The sequence below is a fragment of the Argentina anserina genome, chromosome 7, assembly GCF_933775445.1.
Source record: "Argentina anserina chromosome 7, drPotAnse1.1, whole genome shotgun sequence".
Lineage (NCBI taxonomy): Eukaryota > Viridiplantae > Streptophyta > Magnoliopsida > Rosales > Rosaceae > Argentina > Argentina anserina.
The window spans coordinates 8327200-8348131 of record NC_065878.1 but is presented as its reverse complement, the minus strand read 5'-3'; the positions used below and the strand labels follow the sequence as shown (position 1 = coordinate 8348131).

At 37.5% G+C, this 20932-nt stretch overlaps 5 protein-coding genes across 9 annotated transcripts; 2 read left to right on the top strand and 3 right to left on the bottom strand.

Moving 5' to 3' along the window:
• Nucleotides 1-899: 899 nt before the first annotated feature.
• LOC126801993 (probable glutathione S-transferase) lies at nucleotides 900-6673 on the bottom strand. 2 transcript variants are annotated; one of them, XR_007672889.1, is made up of 3 exons: nucleotides 6337-6673; nucleotides 5731-6158; nucleotides 900-1103 (listed from the first exon to the last, which is right to left on the bottom strand). XR_007672889.1 is itself a non-coding variant. In XM_050529504.1 (2 exons), the coding sequence occupies exons 1-2, from the start codon at nucleotides 6643-6645 to the stop codon at nucleotides 5796-5798; spliced, it is 672 nt and encodes a 223-aa protein (XP_050385461.1). In that variant the 5' UTR covers nucleotides 6646-6673; the 3' UTR covers nucleotides 5580-5795. The 2 variants fall into 2 exon arrangements, 1 of the variants encoding a protein (XP_050385461.1); XM_050529504.1 differs by lacking the exon at nucleotides 900-1103 and having other exon boundaries at nucleotides 5580-6158.
• Nucleotides 985-2048, bottom strand: LOC126801994 (probable glutathione S-transferase). The gene is made up of 2 exons (XM_050529505.1): nucleotides 1710-2048; nucleotides 985-1531 (listed from the first exon to the last, which is right to left on the bottom strand). The coding sequence occupies exons 1-2, from the start codon at nucleotides 2016-2018 to the stop codon at nucleotides 1169-1171; spliced, it is 672 nt and encodes a 223-aa protein (XP_050385462.1). The 5' UTR covers nucleotides 2019-2048; the 3' UTR covers nucleotides 985-1168.
• Nucleotides 6674-8032: 1359 nt separating the features above from the next.
• LOC126801996 (DNA-directed RNA polymerase subunit 7-like protein) lies at nucleotides 8033-9820 on the top strand. 3 transcript variants are annotated; one of them, XM_050529508.1, is made up of 2 exons: nucleotides 8033-8125; nucleotides 9083-9820. In XM_050529508.1, the coding sequence occupies exon 2, from the start codon at nucleotides 9091-9093 to the stop codon at nucleotides 9655-9657; it is 567 nt and encodes a 188-aa protein (XP_050385465.1). In that variant the 5' UTR covers nucleotides 8033-8125; nucleotides 9083-9090; the 3' UTR covers nucleotides 9658-9820. The 3 variants fall into 3 exon arrangements, with proteins under 3 accessions (XP_050385465.1, XP_050385466.1, XP_050385467.1); XM_050529509.1 differs by having other exon boundaries at nucleotides 8044-8565; XM_050529510.1 differs by having other exon boundaries at nucleotides 8045-8125; nucleotides 9080-9820.
• Nucleotides 9821-11114: 1294 nt separating this feature from the next.
• On the top strand, nucleotides 11115-14954 carry LOC126801995 (DNA-directed RNA polymerase V subunit 7-like). Of its 2 annotated transcripts, XM_050529506.1 has the most exons (3): nucleotides 11167-11251; nucleotides 13986-14031; nucleotides 14311-14954. In XM_050529506.1, the coding sequence occupies exons 2-3, from the start codon at nucleotides 13992-13994 to the stop codon at nucleotides 14850-14852; spliced, it is 582 nt and encodes a 193-aa protein (XP_050385463.1). In that variant the 5' UTR covers nucleotides 11167-11251; nucleotides 13986-13991; the 3' UTR covers nucleotides 14853-14954. The 2 variants fall into 2 exon arrangements, with proteins under 2 accessions (XP_050385464.1, XP_050385463.1); XM_050529507.1 differs by lacking the exon at nucleotides 13986-14031 and having other exon boundaries at nucleotides 11115-11251.
• Nucleotides 14955-16977: 2023 nt separating this feature from the next.
• LOC126801992 (probable glutathione S-transferase) lies at nucleotides 16978-18016 on the bottom strand. Its single transcript, XM_050529503.1, has 2 exons — nucleotides 17657-18016; nucleotides 16978-17487 (listed from the first exon to the last, which is right to left on the bottom strand). Exons 1-2 carry the CDS (start codon nucleotides 17963-17965, stop codon nucleotides 17116-17118), a joined length of 681 nt encoding a protein of 226 aa, XP_050385460.1. The 5' UTR covers nucleotides 17966-18016; the 3' UTR covers nucleotides 16978-17115.
• Between the last annotated feature and the right edge of the window lie 2916 nt (nucleotides 18017-20932).

Genomic DNA, 20932 nt, shown 5'->3' with positions numbered 1-20932 from the left:
AGCCGACTGATAAGGTAATATTAAGCCCTCGAGGAGAGGCTTAAGTCTATTAGCAACCACACTTGACCCGATTTTGTAGATAACATTACAAAGGCTAATCGGAAGAAGTTATTGAACACTCTCTGGTTTTTTTAATTTAGGGATCAGTGTGACATTAGTGCAATTGATCAACCTCATCTGGTCATCAGAGTCGACAAAAGCTCTAACAGCCATTGTAACATCATTGCCGACAATGTTCCAAAAGTACTTGTACAAAGATGGAGCAAACCCATCAGGGCAAGGAGTTTTCGAGGGGTGCATTTGTTTAAGAGCTTTATACACCTCGTCCATAGAAATATCTCCCCCAAGCAACTTGTTCATATCCTCATTCACATAACTTGACGTAACCGAAGTAACAAAGTCCATAACTCCATATTTGATGGATCAAAATCGTAGTGAATAGGTCCCTATACTGTCTTAAATAAGTATATATGATAATATTTATATTTGAGAAATTAACATGACCAGTATGCAGGTATGACACACATGAATTTTTGAAAAGTTCAAACTTTTTACTTTTTTGTTACAGTCTCCATTTTCTGATATGATACCTGTATATTAGCTACATTGTTCTTTTATTCAAGTTGAATTGCGTTGGTATTAGTATAGCAAGTTCAATCTCGGATGTTATAAGAGTTTGTGATGACTGATGACAGCCTTCGGTGCATGCCTTCCCAAAGAATAACATTTCATTACATCAAGACAAGTATTAACAAGCTTCCTTGAACCAAGCCCACCCAAAAAGATAGACATTAGGCAAATAATTCCCTTCATAGTTTCAGACTTTGGGAGTCCTAAGGATACCTAATATCCTAGCAATTCATCAACAAGAAAACATTGAACAAGAAATTAGAAGAAAATACTCTGAATTTGTGGCTGTAGTTTTAAACCTCTAGGATTTTTGATTGGCGCAAGAAACGTGTGTAGAAGAGTGAAGAGCAACAATACTAAACCACACAACAGACTTCTCATACTAGAGTTTGAAATCCATTTGACACAAAATTCCCCCTTATGGATTACAGTGTTATTGTCATACAATACAAAGCCGGCCTTGCATTAGTTACCTTGACTGCTAGCTAGAACCCCTTATTATTTATGCTCTAATCCTTCTCTGATGCCACAAATAACTTCATGTAGGTACCTTTTTCAAGAGGCTAGCTTCACGGAGAGCCTGGAATTTGGTGATATGTTTGTCTCTGGGAGGCCAATTCTCTTTGATCACAGGAGCATCTGCAAAAATCTTTCTCCATTCTGATAACAATGGAAGCTCATCTTCTATTATCAGTTTCATGCTAGTTACCTCTTCAAGCACATCAACATATTCAGTTAGCCATCCAAGTGCAATATCTGCAAATCCAATATGGTCTCCCCCAAAGAATCTCTTCCCCTTTAGCTGCTCTTCCAAATACTTCAAGTTCTCATTGGCCTTCACAATACCTTCTTCTTGCTCTTTTCCTTCACTTATAAAGGCGTCCCAAATTGATGGCAAAACCTTCATGTAAGATCACAAGCCTAATTAGATGATCAACAAAACTGATCGAGTTCTCCCTAGAAATTAATCATCTCTTGTACTATATATCATCAATCTTAACCTGCATATACGTGTCTAGTTTTCAAACAGATAATGATTAATATATGAAATAGAAGTAGTTTAGCAAGAAAAGTGTTACCTTCTCATCACCAAATTTGGCCCAAAAGCGAGCAGCAGCTCTTTCATGAGGATCTTCAGACAGGAAAGGGTTATGTTTCCATGTTTCTTCAATGTATTCAAGAATTACAAATGATTCAGCAACTGCTTTTCCATTGTGTACAAGCACTGGAATTTTCTTATGAACAGGGTTGTATTGAAGGAGCAAAGGGCTTTTGTTTGAGAGATCCTCAATGATGGTATCATACTGAACATCTTTGATCTTCAGTGCCCAAACTACTCTCAAAGAAAAGGGGCTTGACCATCCCCTAAAGAGCTTGACTTCTGCCATTATTGTTGGAGGAGCTGTGAGAGCACTCAGAGCAGCTTGGTGCCTTTTAATGCAAAATTTGGACTAGGGAAATTTGCTCTTGTCACCCTATCTATCATTGTATTTATCATTCTGACCTTCTTTGTTGCTATATATGAGTTAGGCCATTATAAATGGAAAATGCTCATATTAAGTTTGATCGATCAATGCTTAGTGCTTAAGGTAGTAGTGAGTAAGTGACAAGCAACAGTTAACCTCTAGAGGAATTTTAGTCAGGTTGAGCTCGATTTTTGAAGGTTCAGATGAGAAAACTACACCTTCCTTCCTTTTTTTTTTTAAGGACACCTTCCTTCCTTAGATTTGGAGAAAAAAAAACTATATTTGGGTAACATCAGTCTGGTGATTGTAGTACGTAAAATAGGTTTTTACTTTAGTTTTTACTATTTAAAATTAAAAAAAATGACCAATTCATACAAATTTGGACTTTTATCAACAATTTAAATGACAAAATTCAAAATGTAATCATTCACTCTAAGAGTGCCTACAACTATTTATTTTCTATTTTTGGTAAAATTGTGGGCTTCTTTAATTCGTTCTACTATTTTCTTATTTATAGAGAAAAATAATCTTAAAAATATCTCCCAGATAGAAACAAATTGGCAGCTTGAAAATGATACTAAACAACCCAACTGTTTTGTGTTGTCGATCTCTCTCATCCATATTGCGTTTGGGTTAACCAAATTCTTTCCTTCTCATAATTCGCATCAAATCTCTTATATCCATGAAGTTTAGCTTCTTTCTAGGTTTAAAGTCCGATGCTTTTGGCGTCATGGGAAATATCCTCCTTTTTGTTTTTTCTTTTGATTTTACTAATATTGAGAGTACGCAATTGATGTCTTAGGCTCGAAGTGTTAGTGTTAAAAATCGTTAGGTTAGACTCAAGATAGTTACTATGCTTTAGTTTTTTTATTTTAGTATCTTTCCGTTTTTCTTTCGGATTTTTTCAGATTTTAATTTGTATAATAAATGTGTTTTTACGCATTTATTTACTTTTTAGGTTAGTTTATATAAGAGGTGGCCTGACATCTTTGATATTTAATTCTTGTAGTCGCGTATGGCTTAACGCCAAATTCATTTCTCTTAAAAATAAAAAGATTCTTGTACATTACACTACTCTTAATGGGGTCTGATATTAGAAAAAACAATAAAAACAAGAATGATACAATACTTAAATGTCCAATGCATCCCTATTCTAAGTGTAGAACATCACATTATTGTATCACATTCCGAATTATTTGTTGTCTCTCGCAAATCGCAATGATTATAAGGGATAGATCTCTTATGGTATAGTTCAGCTCGAGCATAGATGACAACTATGGTGCTTTCGGGGAATGCAACTACTGCCTCTACTTTGTAACCAAGCTATTCTCTTTTTCTTTTCTTTTTTCTTTCTTTGTCATTAGAACAAGACCAAATTGGTCTCTGCCTTTTCTGTTTTTAGTGTTATAATACGATAATTGGAAAAGTTATAATCTCTGCCTTTTCTCTCGATGGAATTATTTTTCCTCGAGGGCTCTCCATTAATCAGAATAGAGTATGAAACTGTATGCACACATCTCATAACCCAATTTCTCCACCGATGGTCACAAGAACCTAGCTTCTGCATAATCTCCTCGGGGAAGTTCCACTCACCTCGAACATAGGTTTTCATCATATCTAGTTTCAACGCTCTAATTAAATCTCACTTTATCTCTTTCCTCCTCTATAAGAAATGGGAAATCTCGAAAGCAGCCGAGGAGTTATCAAAGGCAAGTTTCCCAAGTACAAAAGCCGACTGATAAGGTGATATATATTAAGCCCTGGAGGAGAGGCTTAAGTCTATTAGCAAGCACGTTTGACCCGATTTTGTAGATGGCATTACAAAGGCTAATCGGAAGAAGTTGTTGAACACTCTCTGGCTTTTTTAAAAAAAAAAATTAGGGATCAGTGTGACATTAGTAGTACAATTGATCAACCTCATCGGGTCATCAGAGTCAAGAAGGAGCAACCCATTAGGTCAAGGAGTCTTCGAGGGGGTACATTTGTTTAAGAATTTCATACACCTCGTCCATAGAAATATCTCCCCCAAGCAACTTGTTCGTATCATCATTCACATAACTTGACATTATAACCGAAGTAACAGAGTCCATAGTTGATAGATGAGAAGTAGTGAATAGGTCCATGTAATAATTGAGGACAATTTCTTCCAATTCTTCCTCACTCGTACAACAAATACCTTGCTTGTTGAACAGTCCTTTAATTTAGAATTTTCTTCTTTATGTTGCTAGCACTCTATATTTCTAAAACTCTTCCTCCTTCAGTAACAACTCCTTAAGCTTATCTTCTAACACAGTCCTCTCCGATTGCTGTGGGGCAGATACATAGCAAGCCTTGTTATATATAGCAGAATCATAGAACAATTAAGGTCAATTTTTCTCGAAGCTTCGTGATGTCCTACTTCAGCTTAACAAAACGCTCTTCACTCCATTCAATCGGAGCAAGCCTAGCTAGTTTGTTTGATCTTGTTACAGACCCTTTGAAAAGGTTCATCACCATGACCATTGCTCCAGCCCCTCTCTACAATCTGACTACACTCATCATCATGTCACTAAAGCTCTTCAAAGCTTAATATTTTCTTCCTCTTTAGTACAAAATATTGTTTCATCAAACTGTACCGTCTTAAATAAGTCAATATGAACGTTTATATTTGAGAATTAACAAGACCAGTATGCAAGTATGACACATGAATTTGTGAAATGGTTCAAAACGTTTTACTTTGTTGTTAGTTTTCCATTGTTACGTGCATTTGTAACATGCTCGGCTGGATGAATTATTCGTGGTCGGCCAATTTCTATCTAATAATGCTTGTTTGATGAAATAAATATCAATGTGGCGCCAATAAATTATCAAATGTGTACTTTGCTGTGATAACACCTTTAGATTCTCCCTTACACTTGATGTTATGTTCGAAGAGCTCCAGCCCATTTTTATGATAACTGTATATTAGCTACATTGTTCTCTTATTCAAGTTGCGTTGGTATTAGTACTATAGCAAGTTCAATCTTGGATGTTATAAGAGTTTGTGATGACAGCCTTCTGGTGCATACCTTCCCAAAGAATAGCATTTCATTACATCAAGGCAAACAAGTATTAACCGTTAAAAGCGACAAGCGTGGCCCGTGTACCAACTGTACCGATATTGTCCCAACTTAGCTACCTCACAGGTGTTGGGTTTTAATCACAAAAGGCCTCGGTACAATTGATTATTATCCACCCACTTATAAGCTTTATTTTCTTTATCACTTCTTAGATGTGAGATCTCTCCTCTCCAACATTAATAAGCTTCATTGAGCCAAGCCACCCCAAAAGATAGACATTTGGCAAATAATTCCCTTCATAGTTTCGGACTTTGGGAGTCCTTAAAATACCTAATATCCTAGCAATTCATTAGCAAAATCTTTAACAAGAAATTAGAAGAAAGCACTCTGAATCTGAGGCTATAGTTTTAAACCTCTAGGATTCGTGATTGGCACAAGAAACGTATGTAGAAGAGTGAAGAGCAACAATGGTTTAGTATTGCACAACAGACTTCTATCTCATACTAGAGTTTCAAATACATTTGACACAAAAAGGAAATTCCTCCTTATGGATTACATTGTTATTGTCACACAATACAAATCCTTGCATTAATTACCTTGACTCCTAGCTAGAACCCCTTATTATTTATGCTCTAATCCCTCTCTGGTGCCACAAACAACTTCATTTAGGTACCTTTTTCAAGAGGCTGGCCTCACGGAGAGCCTGAAATTTGGTGACAAGTTTATCTCTGGGAGGCCAATTCTCTTTGATCATAGGAGCATCTGCAAAAATCTTTTTCCATTTTGATAACAATGGGAGCTCATCTTCTGCTATCAGTTTCATGCTAGTTACCTCTTCAAACACATCCAAATATTCAGTTAGCCACCCAAGTGCAATATCTGCAAATCCAATATGGTCTCCCCCAAAGAATGTCTTCCCCTTTAGCTCCTCTTCCAAATACTTCAAGTTATCCTTGGCCTTCACAATCCCTTCTTCTTGCTCTTTTCCTTGACTTATAAAAGCGTCCCAAATTGATGGCAAAACCTTCATGTAAGATCACAAGCCTAGTTAGATGATGAACAAAACTGATCGAGTTCTCCCTAGAAATTAATCATCTCTTGTACTATATATCATCAATCTCAACCTGCATATATGTGTCTAGTTTTCAAACAGATAATGATTAATATATGAAATAGAAGTAGTTTAGCAAGAAGAGGGTTACCTTCTCATCACCAAATTTGGCCCAAAAGCGAGCAGCAGCTCTTTCATGAGGATCTTCAGACAGGAAAGGGTTATGTTTCCATGTTTCTTCAATGTATTCAAGAATTACAAATGATTCAGCAACTGCTTTTCCATTGTGTACAAGCACTGGAATTTTCTTATGAACAGGGTTGTATTGAAGGAGCAAAGGGCTTTTGTTTGAGAGATCCTCAAAAATGGTATCATACTGAACATCTTTGAGCTTCAGTGCCCAAACTATTCTCAAAGAAAAGGGGCTTGACCATGTCCTAAAGAGCTTGACTTCTGCCATTATTGTTGGAGGAGCTGTGAGAGCACTCAGAGCAGCTTAGTACCTTTTAATGCAAAACTCGGACTAGGGAAATTTGCTCTTATCTCCTTATCTATCATTGTATTTATCATTCTGGCCTTCTTTGTTGCTATATACGACTTAGGGCATTATATATGGAAAATGCTCATAGATAGAAAAGTACACCTTCCTTCAATCCTTCCTCAGCTTTGGACAGAAAAACTATTTTTGGGTAACATCTGTCTGGTGATTGTAGTAAAATAGGTTCTTAGTTTTGTTTTTACTATTTAAAATTAACTCCACCACAGTGAAGGATAAAAATAAAAAGAGCCAGACTGATTGACAAATGGGAAGTACATTGGTGGTGGAATTGAGTTTTCAGAAAATGGAAGGATTAGAGTATGTAAATAGTTTGTATTGTTATGTAACTATGTACGTAAGGGGTGATGTAACTAGAGAAGGGTTTTGTTTTTTTTGTTTTTGTTTTTCTCTTTGGAACTTGGATATATTGTGCAGCCAGCTTTGGAAGAAAATGTCCCATAAATTCTCTTGTTAATATCTACATGGTACTATTTCCACAACATCTTGAATTGAATATCTCCAAGGACTTGACCAAAAGAAAAAAAATATATATATATATATATATATATATCTCCAAGGCAGAAAATGTCCTCTAATATTAGATGGGTAGCCTTCTAACACAGGCTTTCAAAAACTGAATTTTGATGGCTTTGTGCGGCATAATAATCATAGTGTAAGCCTGCAAGATTTTCAAAATAATCACGGTGAACTTGGTTTGGCGACTTCAAATGATTTGCGCATCATTGATACTTTTTCTAGGATTCAACATTTCATTTTGATTTTTGTGCCGGATCTGCTTAGATTCTTATAATTATTGGATTAAGTATGAGAATAGTTATAAGTTGCTTGCATCATCCTTACTCAATCCAATGTTTGAAACAATTTCAAGCAAATCCAAGGAGAATAGTCAATATTGTTCTTCTATCAGAGACCCCGAGGTCAAGAGACTCCTAAACTTTTATTGATGCTGTATTAAGGAAGTTTCAAGTAGGTGAAATTGTGTTCTTGCTCATCATACTTATGAGTTATGACGAATAATGATCATTAGCATTTTCGCAAAGTAGGTAAAATTCCTAACAATGTGTTCTTCCTTAAACTACAAGCCGAGCATTTTATCTTAACAATGTGAGTTCCAGATATTTTAAAGAGTTTCTAATTAAGATTTTTCGTTGTTGGTCGAAGATAAAACATTTGGTATTGAGTGACTAAACATTTAATTCACCATATTTTTTGTTTTCTATTTTTGGTAAAATTGTGGGTTTCTTTTATTCGTTCTACTCTTTCCTTATTTATAAAGAAAAACAATCTTAAAAATCTCTCTCAGATAGAAAGGAAACTGAACAGCCCAACCGTTGCTGCGTTGTCGATCTCAACTCATCCAGATTGCGTTCGGGTTAACCAGGTTCTTTCTTTCTCATGATTCACATCAGATTCTCATATACCCATGAAGTTTAGCTTCTTTCTGGGTTTAAAGTCAGATGCTTTTCAACTAGTTTCATGCTCTTTGTTGATGGGTTTTGAGTACAATGACTTTAACAGTTTAACTCAACTCCGCTTCATCAGTGTGTCATCAAATTCATCATTTCTCGTATCTCATATTCGCAAATATTAGATGTGAGACATGATGAACTTGTGGAGTATATTGAAGCTTAGCTTGACACATAGTGAGGATTAATTGGGAGAGAGATTTAGCTTCCACTATGGAATTGGAAATTTAAATGTAATTATAACTGCTGTTGTATTATTTGTATATACACTGGAAGGGATTGAAGAAATGAAAGCAAACAGAGAAGTTAATTGTTGTTTAGCTGTGCCACTGAGAAAGAGATACATTCTTTACGGGTGAGTAGAGTGATATTAAATTGTTGGTAATAAGTTTGATAAAGAGTGGATGAACTAAAACATGAGTAGGGGGAACTATTTATGTGTCTGGAAGCGCGACACCTTTTTCATATCAGATGCCACCATTCTAGAGTGTGAAATCTATCATTGTTTCAATTTGTGAATTGAGTTTTTGACTCCGCGGGACAGTTGAGGTGTTCATTTCAAGCTTTCATTTTCCCAGACTTGGTTCGTTTGAAATGTTTAATTTCTGATTGTGCATTGCATTATTTGGTAGCATGTAAGTATTGCAGTTGCAGCTTTCTGGTTGGTTATTCGGGAAGGATGTTCCTTTGTTGCTTGTAGAACGTTGAAAGCCTTTTTTAATGTAGCTAAAATATAAATTTGAAAAGGTTTCAAGGAGTTTGGTTAATTGTGTGTTTGTTTTCTGACTGTTGGTATTTTCTAAAATTTCTGGTTGATGGATTTGGCTAAACTTCAATTATAATCTTGTTTTCTCTGGTATCTTATGAAGTAGGTCTCGACATGTTCTCTGAGGTGGAACTGGTCAGGGGTGTGGCCGTCCTTGCTGAGAAACTAGATAAAGACAGTCCAGATACTTCAAAATCTGTTATAACAACACAGCTTTTGAAGGGCTTGTTAAAAGAAAAGGCTAGCAAGGATCATGGGTACTTCCTAAAAGTTACTGCTTTGAAGAAGATAGGAAATGGACAGATTTCAGGCGACTTAAGAAAGATGTTGTTCCCTGTAGCTTTTAGTTGTCGCACATTCATACCGCGCCAGGGGGAGATTTTGGAGGGAGTTGTTTATCAGGTGCATAACCTTGGGGTGTTCATTCGATGCGGACCTCTTAAGCATGGTTATCTGTCAGCTCGATTGATGCCAAATTACCACTACGCTGGTGGGAGAAATCCATTCTTCTACAGAGGTGACCTTGCAAAGATAGAGAAGGAAGTTGTGGTTCGATTCAGGGTGCTGGCTACTAGATGGATAGAGAAGAGGAGAGAAATGAGGAAGGAGTTTGTCATGATTGTTAGTATAGTGGGTGATTCGCTTGGCCCTGTTTGTGGTCCTCATGAATCAGATTTCTAACCACTTAAACTGTACAAAGGCTTCTGTAAATCAAAATGACTTGGGAATATGACTACTGTCATCTTTAACTAAGATGCTTATGAAACATGATATCTAAATTCTCTGTTGTAGACATGGGTTTTCAAAATCGTTTGTTGTACATAATTGAATGACATACTTCATACATGTGTGCTACATGTACCGAGTGTTGGTTGGATTGCTTTCTTCCTTTATGAGCAGTATAGGAAGTAACGGGAACTTGGGGAAGTGTTAATTACTAGTTCTGCAAGATACACCTCGTATGTTCATATTGGTGCTACTGTGAAATTGGTAGGCGACTTGAACCAATTATTCATTTTTTTGTTTAGTGATGATTTATAATGGTTGCCTGGAAAAATCTTAACTAGACTGAAACAAGTGGCCAAATTACTATATGATGCAAGGAGCAATATAGGGCATAGTGTCACGGACCTAGCCAATCGGCTGCCACACTTGGTCTGTGTGGCGCTCCATCCCCGTGGAGCCAGCCTTATCCAACGGGGCAATGCACTGGTTTTGCCCTGTCTTGGGCTCATCAGGGGATCGGCTCTAGACCCCAACCTCTGTGTAGGGTGGGCAACTCGCCTCTTCAACGTTAAGCTCTCCGAATTGAACCGGGTCGGCATGTCTGAACCCCTCGGAAAAGAGCAGCCATATATCTCCAACACTTTTAATCTTGGAGCAAAACTCACATATGCTTGATGTTCTTATAACCAGCAACGCCCACGATTGATACTCCCGAAAACGAGACGTGACATTCTCCCCCACCAAACTTGGTGTACGTCCTCGTACACGGTATCCTCACTTGCGGCCCGCGTATCCCTTGTACTCCCGCGATGCCTAGAGTGACGAAAATGAGTTCACAAAGATCGCCCAACAATGACTTCGCGCCGGATTTCTCGTCTTGGACTTTGCCACGAAACCTCTCGTCTGGTCCTCCCTTCCGGAGGTGACCCTGCATACTCGACTCCCCCGCAGAGCCCCCCGTATCTTGGGGACACGGCGACACGCGTGAGCGTTTGGCGACACAACGACAACGATGTTGAGGCGGCTCTGATACCACTTGTCACGGACCTAGCCATTCGGCTGCCACACTTGGTCCGTGCGGCGCTCCATCATCATGGAGCCAGCCTTATCCAACGGGGAAATGCAGTGGTTTCGCCCTGCCTTGGGCTCATAAGGGGATTGGCTCCAGACCTTAACCTTTGTGTAGGGCGGCCAACTCGTCTCTTCGACGTTAAGTCCCCGACTAGCGATAAGCTCTCCGAATTGAACCAGGTCGGCATGTCTGAACCCCTCGGAAGGAGCAGCCATATATCTCCCATATTTTTAATCTTAGAGCAAATCCCACATATACCTGATGTTCTTATAAACAGCGACGCCCACGATTGACACTCCCGAAAACGGGACGTGACGATAGACTAACCAAAGTCCAAATATAAATCCGAACCAAAACGCATTAAAAGAACAGAACGAAAGGTCGCATCTTTCCTCACAGTGCCACGCTGCCACCACCACAGCAGCTATTTGGAGTCTCTTGTGCTCTGTCTCAGGCGAAGCTTGCATGTCTGAAAAGGTTATACCTTTTGCTTCCATATTTTGCATGACCCTAAGCTTTCATATTTTTTTTCTTCTCTACTTTGTTGTCTGGTCTAATGTACTTGAGATATCTGATTTGGGTTTGTGAATTATGGTTTGTTCTTAGAATCCCAAATGAAATTTGTTTGTGTGATTGGGTTTCTGTTTGTTGGTTAAAATTGGGCTGTGTCATACTGAAGAAAGATTGGTTCTTGGATTCTTGAGTAGGTGAAAGAGTAAAGATGGATTCTTTTCTTGTTTAGATTGAGGGTGAATGGTGGGAATTTGAAGAAATGGGTTTTCTGTTGTTAGTTTAAAATGGGCTGTGTGTCTACCTGACCAAAGATTGAGTCTTTTTCTCATGGAAATTGAGGCTTGTAGAGAATTTGAAGAAAATAATAAAGCTGCGTGGTTTTTTAATTTGGTCGGTTTTTTGACTCCATTTATTGAAATTTGCTTATTAGCCACTCTAACTAAATCTCTCCAGCTGATTTTAAATCATGAGGCTAATGGTCCTATTGTTATCATTACTGACTTCCTTTTGCCTTATTCTCATTACTAACTATATTTCATTACTGATATCAACAAGCATTTGCCTGGCCCGCATTTTGAGCTGCCCTCTGAAATTCTATCAAACTTATAATTCAGGTACATAATGGCGACGAATGTTTATCATATTATTCTTACCACTTCAAACATGCTTATGATTTGTTGCTGACTTGAATGAACTTGAATATGGAAAGTGACTTGGAATTAAGAGGCAACTAGGATCGTAGCCATCAGATAGGATTCATGAATTTTAGGTTTGCTGAACCAGCTGTGGAGTAATGATACCTTGTTATTATTGTGGGTATACTATCGTATCGCATCCCTTTAGGCGTATTGATTGTTTCAGTTTCTGATTCTAAAGTCCATCTCAGGAAGAAGGATAACTAGTTATGTCAACATTTTCTTGTACACTCTTCAATCTTCCAAAGAACAACTGTCATTTATAATTCTCCAGAACCGGAGCTATATAACCTTCTTTGATTTATCTTTTGATGTGGTTCTTATCTCTTACTACAATCCTTAAGAACAACTTCTCTCCTTCCCCATAACCTTGTATCTTTGCTTTTGTATTGGGGTTCAAATAAAGGTTACATGACTTCATCTACAATCCAACTTTCAGCATAATTAACAGTTTTCATATCTAGGAATCATATTCCACTGGGTCTTTTATCCCCTTAAAATTAATACTTAGCATCTTTATAAAGTCTAGAATGTTATTACCTGTTGGACCGTATTTGTTTTTTTTTTTTGCATCATTTGTTACCAAGGAACACATCATTAGGTAGTATTTTTTTTATCTGTTCAAAATATACGTTTTAAGGCACTAGAAGAACTCTAGCTGGGCTGTCAGGGGCTTTAAAAATATAAATTCAAGTCATTTACATCTTAGAAGAAAGAAAAGAATATGTCGCCATTCATTGGCTAAACCGTGCTTTTGAGCTTTCATAAATTGTTAAGTCACTTTCTAACTTGATACTTCAGGTCTTGAGGTCCCTTTGGGCCAGGGGCCGCAGGCGCCTACTGAAGTAGAGAATTTAAAAGAAATTAATAAACAAATAATACTTTTCATCTGTTGCATAATTTTTTATATTATGAAATGGCTAGTCCCCACATATGTTGGATTGCTTACTGCACTGCATAACCCAATGTATGAAAGCTATAAACCATCTTCTTGAAGGCATGATTAAGGGGAATTGTTAGGCTTTCTATGTCTATCTTGTATATAAGTAGATCAAACTCACATTTTAGTAAAAGGGTTGTATTATATTTTAGTGGGTTTTTTTATAGCTGCCATTACTGAATGCTTGTTTAGATATGGGTTTTATTTTTTTAATTTTTTTGGGCATTTGAGTACATGAATTGAATCCATTACCTTGATAACCTTTTTGTTAGTAACCCCTGTTATCGTTTTTTTTTTAACTTAAACCTCCAGTCCATTGAATATAGTGTTATATTGAGGAAAACTACGTAGCAAATTGTTCATTTGGTCTATGAGATTTTGTCATCTGATTAATCGTTTGTAAATATGTGTTCTGTAGATACCTTTTTGGGCACTAGAAGTCTGGCTGGGCAGTCAGGGGATTTAAACATATGTCCAAAATCATTAACTTTGAACTTTCTAGCAATTGGCAGTCACTTGCTAACTTGATACTTCAGGTTCTTGTGGTGGTGGGGGTTTGAAGTCACTTGCGAACTTCCCTATATATGTTGGCTTTTTTTTTTTTCAATGGAGTGCAGACCAAGTTGAATGTTTGAAATTTGGAAATTTATTAAATATAACTGTAATATATAAAGAAGCTTAGCTTTCTGAAGGCATGACAACGGGGATAGTTTTGTGATGCTTTAGGCTTTCTAACTTTGTCCTGTATAATGTAAGTAGGACAGAACTCGCATTTTTATAAAGGTTGTAGAATACATATTTTAGTGGGTAGTCAATATCGCCATTAGTTAATTCTTGTTTAGAAATGGGGTTGTTCTGTTTTTTTTTGGCATATACATGAGTGGATTCCATAACCTTGGTAACCTTGATGTTAGTAATCCCAGTTATCAGTTTTCAGCTCAACCTTGGTAATCTTCTTAGGTGTGGATTCAATTGTCTCTTGATGGTTCATAGTTCTTGTTGCTGATAGCATGCCTCATACTTAATTGATTAGTCTCTCTTTGCATGTTTTATAATGTCTCAGATGTAAATGTTGGGTACTTTCTTTTGGAGGTATGCTGCTATCTTCGGTGAGTTGTGCTAGTTTAAGCTTAAAATTCAGGTGTCAGATTCATAGTAGTAATGCTAAACTGTTCTCCTCCAAAACTTTTAAAAATACTAGTTGATTAAAAGGATAGGTTCAGGAGGAATTAAAAAGTAGTTCTTTGTCTATGTAACCAATCTCTCTTTGGCTCTTTTGAAATTTGGCCTGGGGATAAATTTGGGCTAGTTATATACAATTTGACAAGAATTTAGGGATACAAGCTGATGTACAATTGGTTGCTGCTTCATTCTTTATTGTCTGACAGGTAAAAGAAAGACAATGTTTCTCAAAACTGAGTTGCAGGGGAATGTTGTAATCCCTGCTGAAAGCTTGGATGCAAAGGGATTGATGCTCCAAAAGGCAATTTTTGTTCGGCTGCTGGATGATTTTGCAAAGAGAAAGGCTACCAAAGACCTCGGATACCTTCTTGCTCTTAAAACTGTGGAAAAAATAGGAGAAGGAAAAGTCAGGCAGCATACTGGGGATGTGCTTTTTCCAGTTACATTTAGTGCCATCTCCTTTAAGCTTTTCAGAGGAGAGATATTAGAGGGAGTGGTGCACAAGGTGCTCAAGCAGGGAGTTATGTTGAGATGCGGTCCAATTGAGAATGTATATCTCTCTTCTTCAAAAATGCCTGATTTCAACTATGTTCCAGGGGAGAATCCTGTCTTCTATAATAATGTGTCTAAGATTGAAAAAGGTGTCACGCTACGTGTCATTGTCATTGGAGCCAAGTGGCTTGAGGCAGAAAGGGAATTTCAGGCATTAGTTGGCTTACATGCTGATTATCTAGGACCAGTTCCTTAGTGTGATTCCCTTTTACTTGTGACCTGGAAGGATGCTTTGTTTCAAACCGAGTTAACAAATGTGGCTTGGATTACTCGTATTAAGTCATCTTGTTGGCCTTAACAGTGCTGTTTTTATGTTAATATGCCTTTGTAAATTCCATGGTTTCGGTAGAAACTGGTTCATCTAGATTACCAAAGTTTGTACTGTTGTCTCTAGAAACTGGTAGACTAGTTCTATATATTTTAGCGTTTAACTGCATAATGATATGACTTATCTTATGTTCAAATTTTATGTAGACACAAGAAATTTAATGAAGTAAATCATCTTCATTAAATAATTAAATCTACCAAGAACTTGAAAAAATTGCACACGTGGCTCAAAAGTCAACAAAGTTGGTGCGGATCCGAATAAAACTCGTGTCAGCACATAAATAGATGATCGTAATCAAAACTACGTGATTTCGATTTAATTGACGATTAAAATGGTAATCGGACATTTGATTAAATTAATAAATTGCTTTACGGTTATAATTAAATCAATTATTAGAATCTGTTTAATTTAGTTATTCTCATAACAAATTTTAAATTAATCAGAAAATACATATTGATTTAATTATACAATTAAAGAAATATTATTATTTTAGTGTTATTAAAATATTCTATTAACACTATAAATACCCTTCCAACATAAAGAGAAGGGGGATTTTTTTGGAGAAGAAGAGAGAAAAATCACTTGAGCAAGATCACTCTCGAGAAATCCCGAAGTCTCCCAAAGAATTTATTCTACCTTTTCTGAAGAGGCATATATGCTATACCATAATCCCATACAAAATGAGCGCCTAGGAAAAAAAGGCCATAAGCAGATAATGAAGAACCGTAGGACTGAATTACTTGGGATGCCTGTGCCCATAAGAAATCGCGGAGCCACCGTAATGGAACTCTGCGCAAAGTTTCCGCCCGTGATATGAGTTACCACTCCTTGATCGCTTATATTACCCCAAACATCTGATTGCATTTTCCGGAATATTACTACCGAAATTGAATTATACATCCAAAATAGCCCTAAGAAAACATGATCCCAAGCGGATACTTGGCATCTTTTCCTCTTCAGGTCGAAACTTGCCGAGTGATGTGAGCACATTCTGAAAGTAGCCCTTTAAGTCTATAGACTGTTAATATGTTATACAGATAGTCAGTAGGGAAGAGCTCTAGCTGTGTTCATATGGCTGTTCCTATTAGTGACAGGTTATCGATTTAAAGTCTCCAAAGACTGCATTTGAGTTTGTCTTTCAGATCATAAAACGCCAAGATATGGCTCTATTAGTTATGTCTTAAACATATGTATTGAAGTCGGACTTCAGAAATGACTACGTGCCTCTAAGCAGTATGCACATATCTGAAAAATTTATAACTTAGAAAAAGCGATTTAGAATGATTGTGAAATCATTGGAATCTCAGATTTTGTGATTTTAACTGATTTGAATAACAATGAACATTTCCTAATTGGCTAGAATGTATGCTACGTATTTAGTTATTTCATATACGACGTTTCCAGAAAGAAGGAACCTATCATTCTCAGATAGGGAAACAAAGAAAGAAAGAACCTATTTGTGAAAGGCCAGGCTTTGTTACAAACTTACAACAACAAATTAACTGCCGGGACAAGTGGAGAAGATTAAGACCAATCAAAACCCATCGTTTTGGTATAAATTATAAAAATTTACGTTCTGCTCGATAATTCTAGATTCATATTGCAACAAGTATCTAAGTTTGACTCCAACTTTCCCTCTCCAACCAAGTCTAACTACACATTCATGTTTCTCCCCTTTGAGCTAGTAGATTGTTTTGGAGTATGATTGTGAAATAGCAGCAACTGTTTGGAACGGCAGCAAGTATAACGTCTTAGCTTCTAGCTAAGAAACCATATATCTGATGTCTAGCTGCCTATCTCTATGGTACTCAGAGTTGATTTGCATCTATACAAGACATCTGAGGTTCAAATGTTCAACTAATATTCTATATTTTGTGTCATCCATATGTAATGGATTACTAGCATACTGTAGTTTCATGATAGTTGCTGATATTGTCTGACGAAAAACAAAGTATCCAAAGCTTTGAATTATTAGATATACTGGAGCTTGAGCTGCATACACGAAAGCGAGCTTTGTCACCTAACAGTGATTCAGGCTTAATGGAATGAAAAGAAAAATTACAATTTTCAGGTTCTTACTCCTTCTATCTCTTGGCTCTTGCCTTTGTCCATCATTGTTGTGAAAAAAGTTTCATTTAGGTACCTTCTCCAACTTCTTGGCAAGTTCATGCTCGCGGAAAGCCGAATATTTAGTGACAAGTTTGTCTTGAGGAGGCCAATTCTCTTTTATTATATGAGCATCTGCAAAAGTTTTCTGCCATTGGGATAACAATGGGAACTCATCTTCTGGTAGCAGCTTCTGGTTAACAATCACTTCAATCACATTCAAGTGATGTGCAAGCCATCCAAGCGCAATATCTGCAAATCCAATTAGCTCTCCCCCAAAGAATTTCTTTCCCTTAAGCTCTTCTTCCAAGTATTTGAAGCTCTCCTTTGCTTTTACAGTAGCTTCCTCTTGCTCTTTCCCTTCACTATATAGTGCCTCCGCAACAGCCGGAAAAACCTTCATTTAAAACCACAAACTGAATTACATAACAAACTGAGTTGACTTCAACACTAGCTCTCTCTCTATCTCTTATATCGTATATCAATCTTTATGCTCTATATGAAATTAGTAAGTTCAAGAAAATATCTGTTGATTTTATCATATAGTAGTGGTTGAACGAGATTACCTTGTCATCACCAAATCTGGCCCAAAAGCGTGCAGCAGCTCTTCTGTGAGGATCTTCAGGCAGCAAAGGGTTATGTTTCCATGTTTCCTCAATGTATTCAAGGATCACAAGAGATTCAGCAATTGACTTTCCATTGTGCACAAGCACTGGAATTTTCTTATGAATGGGGTTGTATTGAACAAGTAAAGGGCTTTTGTTGGAGAGATCTTCAAAGATGGTATCATATGGGACATCTTTGAGCTTCAGTGCCCACACTATCCTCAAAGAAAAAGCACTTGACCATGTTCTGAAGAGCTTGACTTCTGCCATTTTAGTTTGAATAAACTGTGATGGACTGAGATGGCTTAGCCGCTTCAGTATTCAAATTTTCTGGTTTTTCTATATATCATTCTAGATGTAACAAAGTACAAACAAAAACAATTTAGAACAGAGCACCATGATCATAAACAATTATTTAAAGTTGGACAACGACTCAATAGCATATGTTTGATTTATAATAGGGAGGACAGAGAGCAAAGATAAAGACAGTACAAGGAATCAAACCAAGCTAGCTAGCCAGTAAGCCAGGGATTTCATTTCTTTTCTTTAGATCTATCAAATTGGGGGACTAAATTGCTTGAGATGATGATATCTCCCCCTTTTTTGGTTCCATGCGTTCCACTTGGATCAACTAGGAAGGGGTGTTATTTGTAGATTTATGTTGCCGTTTTTCATCGTTCATGACATCAGAAAAGAAAAATTGAAAATGAATATTATTAAGAACAGGAATAGGATTAATTAATAGAGGACTAATGCAAAAATTGGTGGATGCTATTGAAGAGTGCAAAGCTGAGGCCAGTATGTAACTATGTATAGTGACAACGTTTATGCAGTCAAAAATGTTGTTTTCATAGATATTACATACCTTAATGAATCTGGTATAAATATCGTGGACATCTGTTTCCCGATAGTTCATGGATGTAGTGAACGATAATGATCTATAAGAAAATCTTTCTCAAAAAAATCATCATATGATTTACATCCATGAAACATGAATGGGCATGGATACTTCATTCCCCACCTTATCTCTAATCTCATTCTTTCCGACAAGGAAATGAGAAAAATGCTTACCTTTCATTTATAACCAGACCAACCTGCTGAATGGTGGATGCAAATACAGTCGGGTGTTTTTATCACCAAAAAGAACGAAGGTGTTTGCTTAGCAATGGGGTCTTCCCAGTCTAGCAATCATGACAAAGATGAAAACCTTACAGCAATACTCACACTCTTGCTCATGGGGTGTACTTTGCTCCGGTTCTTTTTGTAATAACCCGAGTTTTCGAAATAAATTATTGGATTTTTTTTTTAATTTTATAAAGTTGTGAAATTCATTAAACGTGTTTGTTTCACTTTGCGACGTCGGAAATTGAAAACGGAAACGTTATCGGAAATGTGATTTAGAAAAACGTTACGTTTCCGCGACGTGATTATCAATTTTTATTCCATCGCTCGTTTGCAAAAACTTCATTCACGAAAGTTGTAGAGCTCGTCGATACGAGTTTGTGGACATGTCACGCGTTCTAATCGAACATCGTAAGTGAAAGTTATTAACGACGGAAGTTAGTTTCCGATTTTGGAAGTGGGTATAAAAGGAAATTTTTTAAGAGTAGGGTTTCCATTTTCGGAAACCCTCTCTCTCTCACTTCACTCCGCCTCCCTCTCTCTCTTTCTCTCTCTCTCACCCCGAGCTTCCCCCTCTCTCGGCAAATCTCACCGCCGATATCCCTCCTCCGGGCGACGTGGCCCTCACCGCCGGCTCCAAGGTCCTCATCAGCTCGACACTACTTCCCTCCGAGCATGGCACGATCTCCTGCGCCGCCGTGAAGCCACGACGCAACTCACAAGAACCGAGCACAATCGGTCCAATCTTCACCAACGAGCTCCGGCGATCCCAAATCGTGAATTAGGTAAGGGTTTGGTTAATTCGATTGTTGAATTGATTGTTGGTGAAATTATGGTTGTTTTGGAGAGGTCTTGAGGTAGATCGGAGGATAAATCAATGGAGGAGATAGGCGGCGCGTGTGGGGGCGTGGAGTGGCCTAGAGGTGGCCTGAGGCCGTGGCAAGGAAGAGGGGAGGAAATGGAGGAGTTTTGGGGCGGCGGTAGCGTGCTACGCGCCGGTCTTAGGGTCGGCGTGTGGGCCCCACGCGCAGTAGCCGGAGGTGGCGCGTGTACCCCACGCGCCGTCACGTGTACCCCACGCGCCGTCACGTGTACCCCACGCGCCGTCACGTGTACCCCACGCGCCGTCACGTGTACCCCACGCGCCGTCACGTGTACCCCACGCACCGCCACGTACGGCGGCGTGTGAATAGTGTTTTCGAAACAGTAAATTTGTAAAATTTATTTTTACAAATGGTGAATGTAAAAAAATAATTTACATATAGTGAAATGTAAATTTATTTTACGTACGCTAATTGTAAATGTAAATTATGTACAGTAAATGTAAAAGTAATTTCAGAAGGGTAAATCGTAATTATTATTTACTGAGACAATATTTACGATTGAATAGTATGCATACGTAAACAGTATGTACTCGTACAGAAATACGTAATAATATGTATTTGTACAGTAATACATGAATAGTAAATCCGTGAACAATAATTTCATAAAACCAGTAAATTACTAAACAGTAAAATATGATTACTGTTTCGGCATTTAAGGTTTTACGTAACGATTCTAAACTTATTTCTTATCTTTTCAAGGTGATCGATAATTCAAGTAAAAGATTTACTATCAGAATAGTGGAATTACGCTCGAGCTAATTAGGTGAGTAAAATCTCACATTTACGAATCTACCCTTGTGGAGATTCAGGATTATGCGGTTTTATAAAGAATGACATATGACATGTATATGATATAGTGGAATGTGTATGTGTATAAATGGTAAATATGTACATATATATATAGTTTGTTATACTATATACTGTCTTGATGTCATTGTGAATGAGTTCATTTTGGTGTTGAGATATATATATTGAGCATGTTGATTTGATTTGTATAATATAAAGTGATGATTATTGTATGTGGTTTTAATATTGAATTTTGTTAAAACGTGTTTATGTCTTCGGACGTGTTGTTGTCTTCGGACTTGTTGTTGTCTTCGGACAAGTCTTCGGATGTGTTTGCATGTCGGAACCTAGCCTTTGGCCGGGCGAAAGTTACGATACAGTTAGAGCTCTAGTCTGTCTGCCGAGGTACTGCATAAGAGGTAACCGATGAGTTATCGGCTTATGA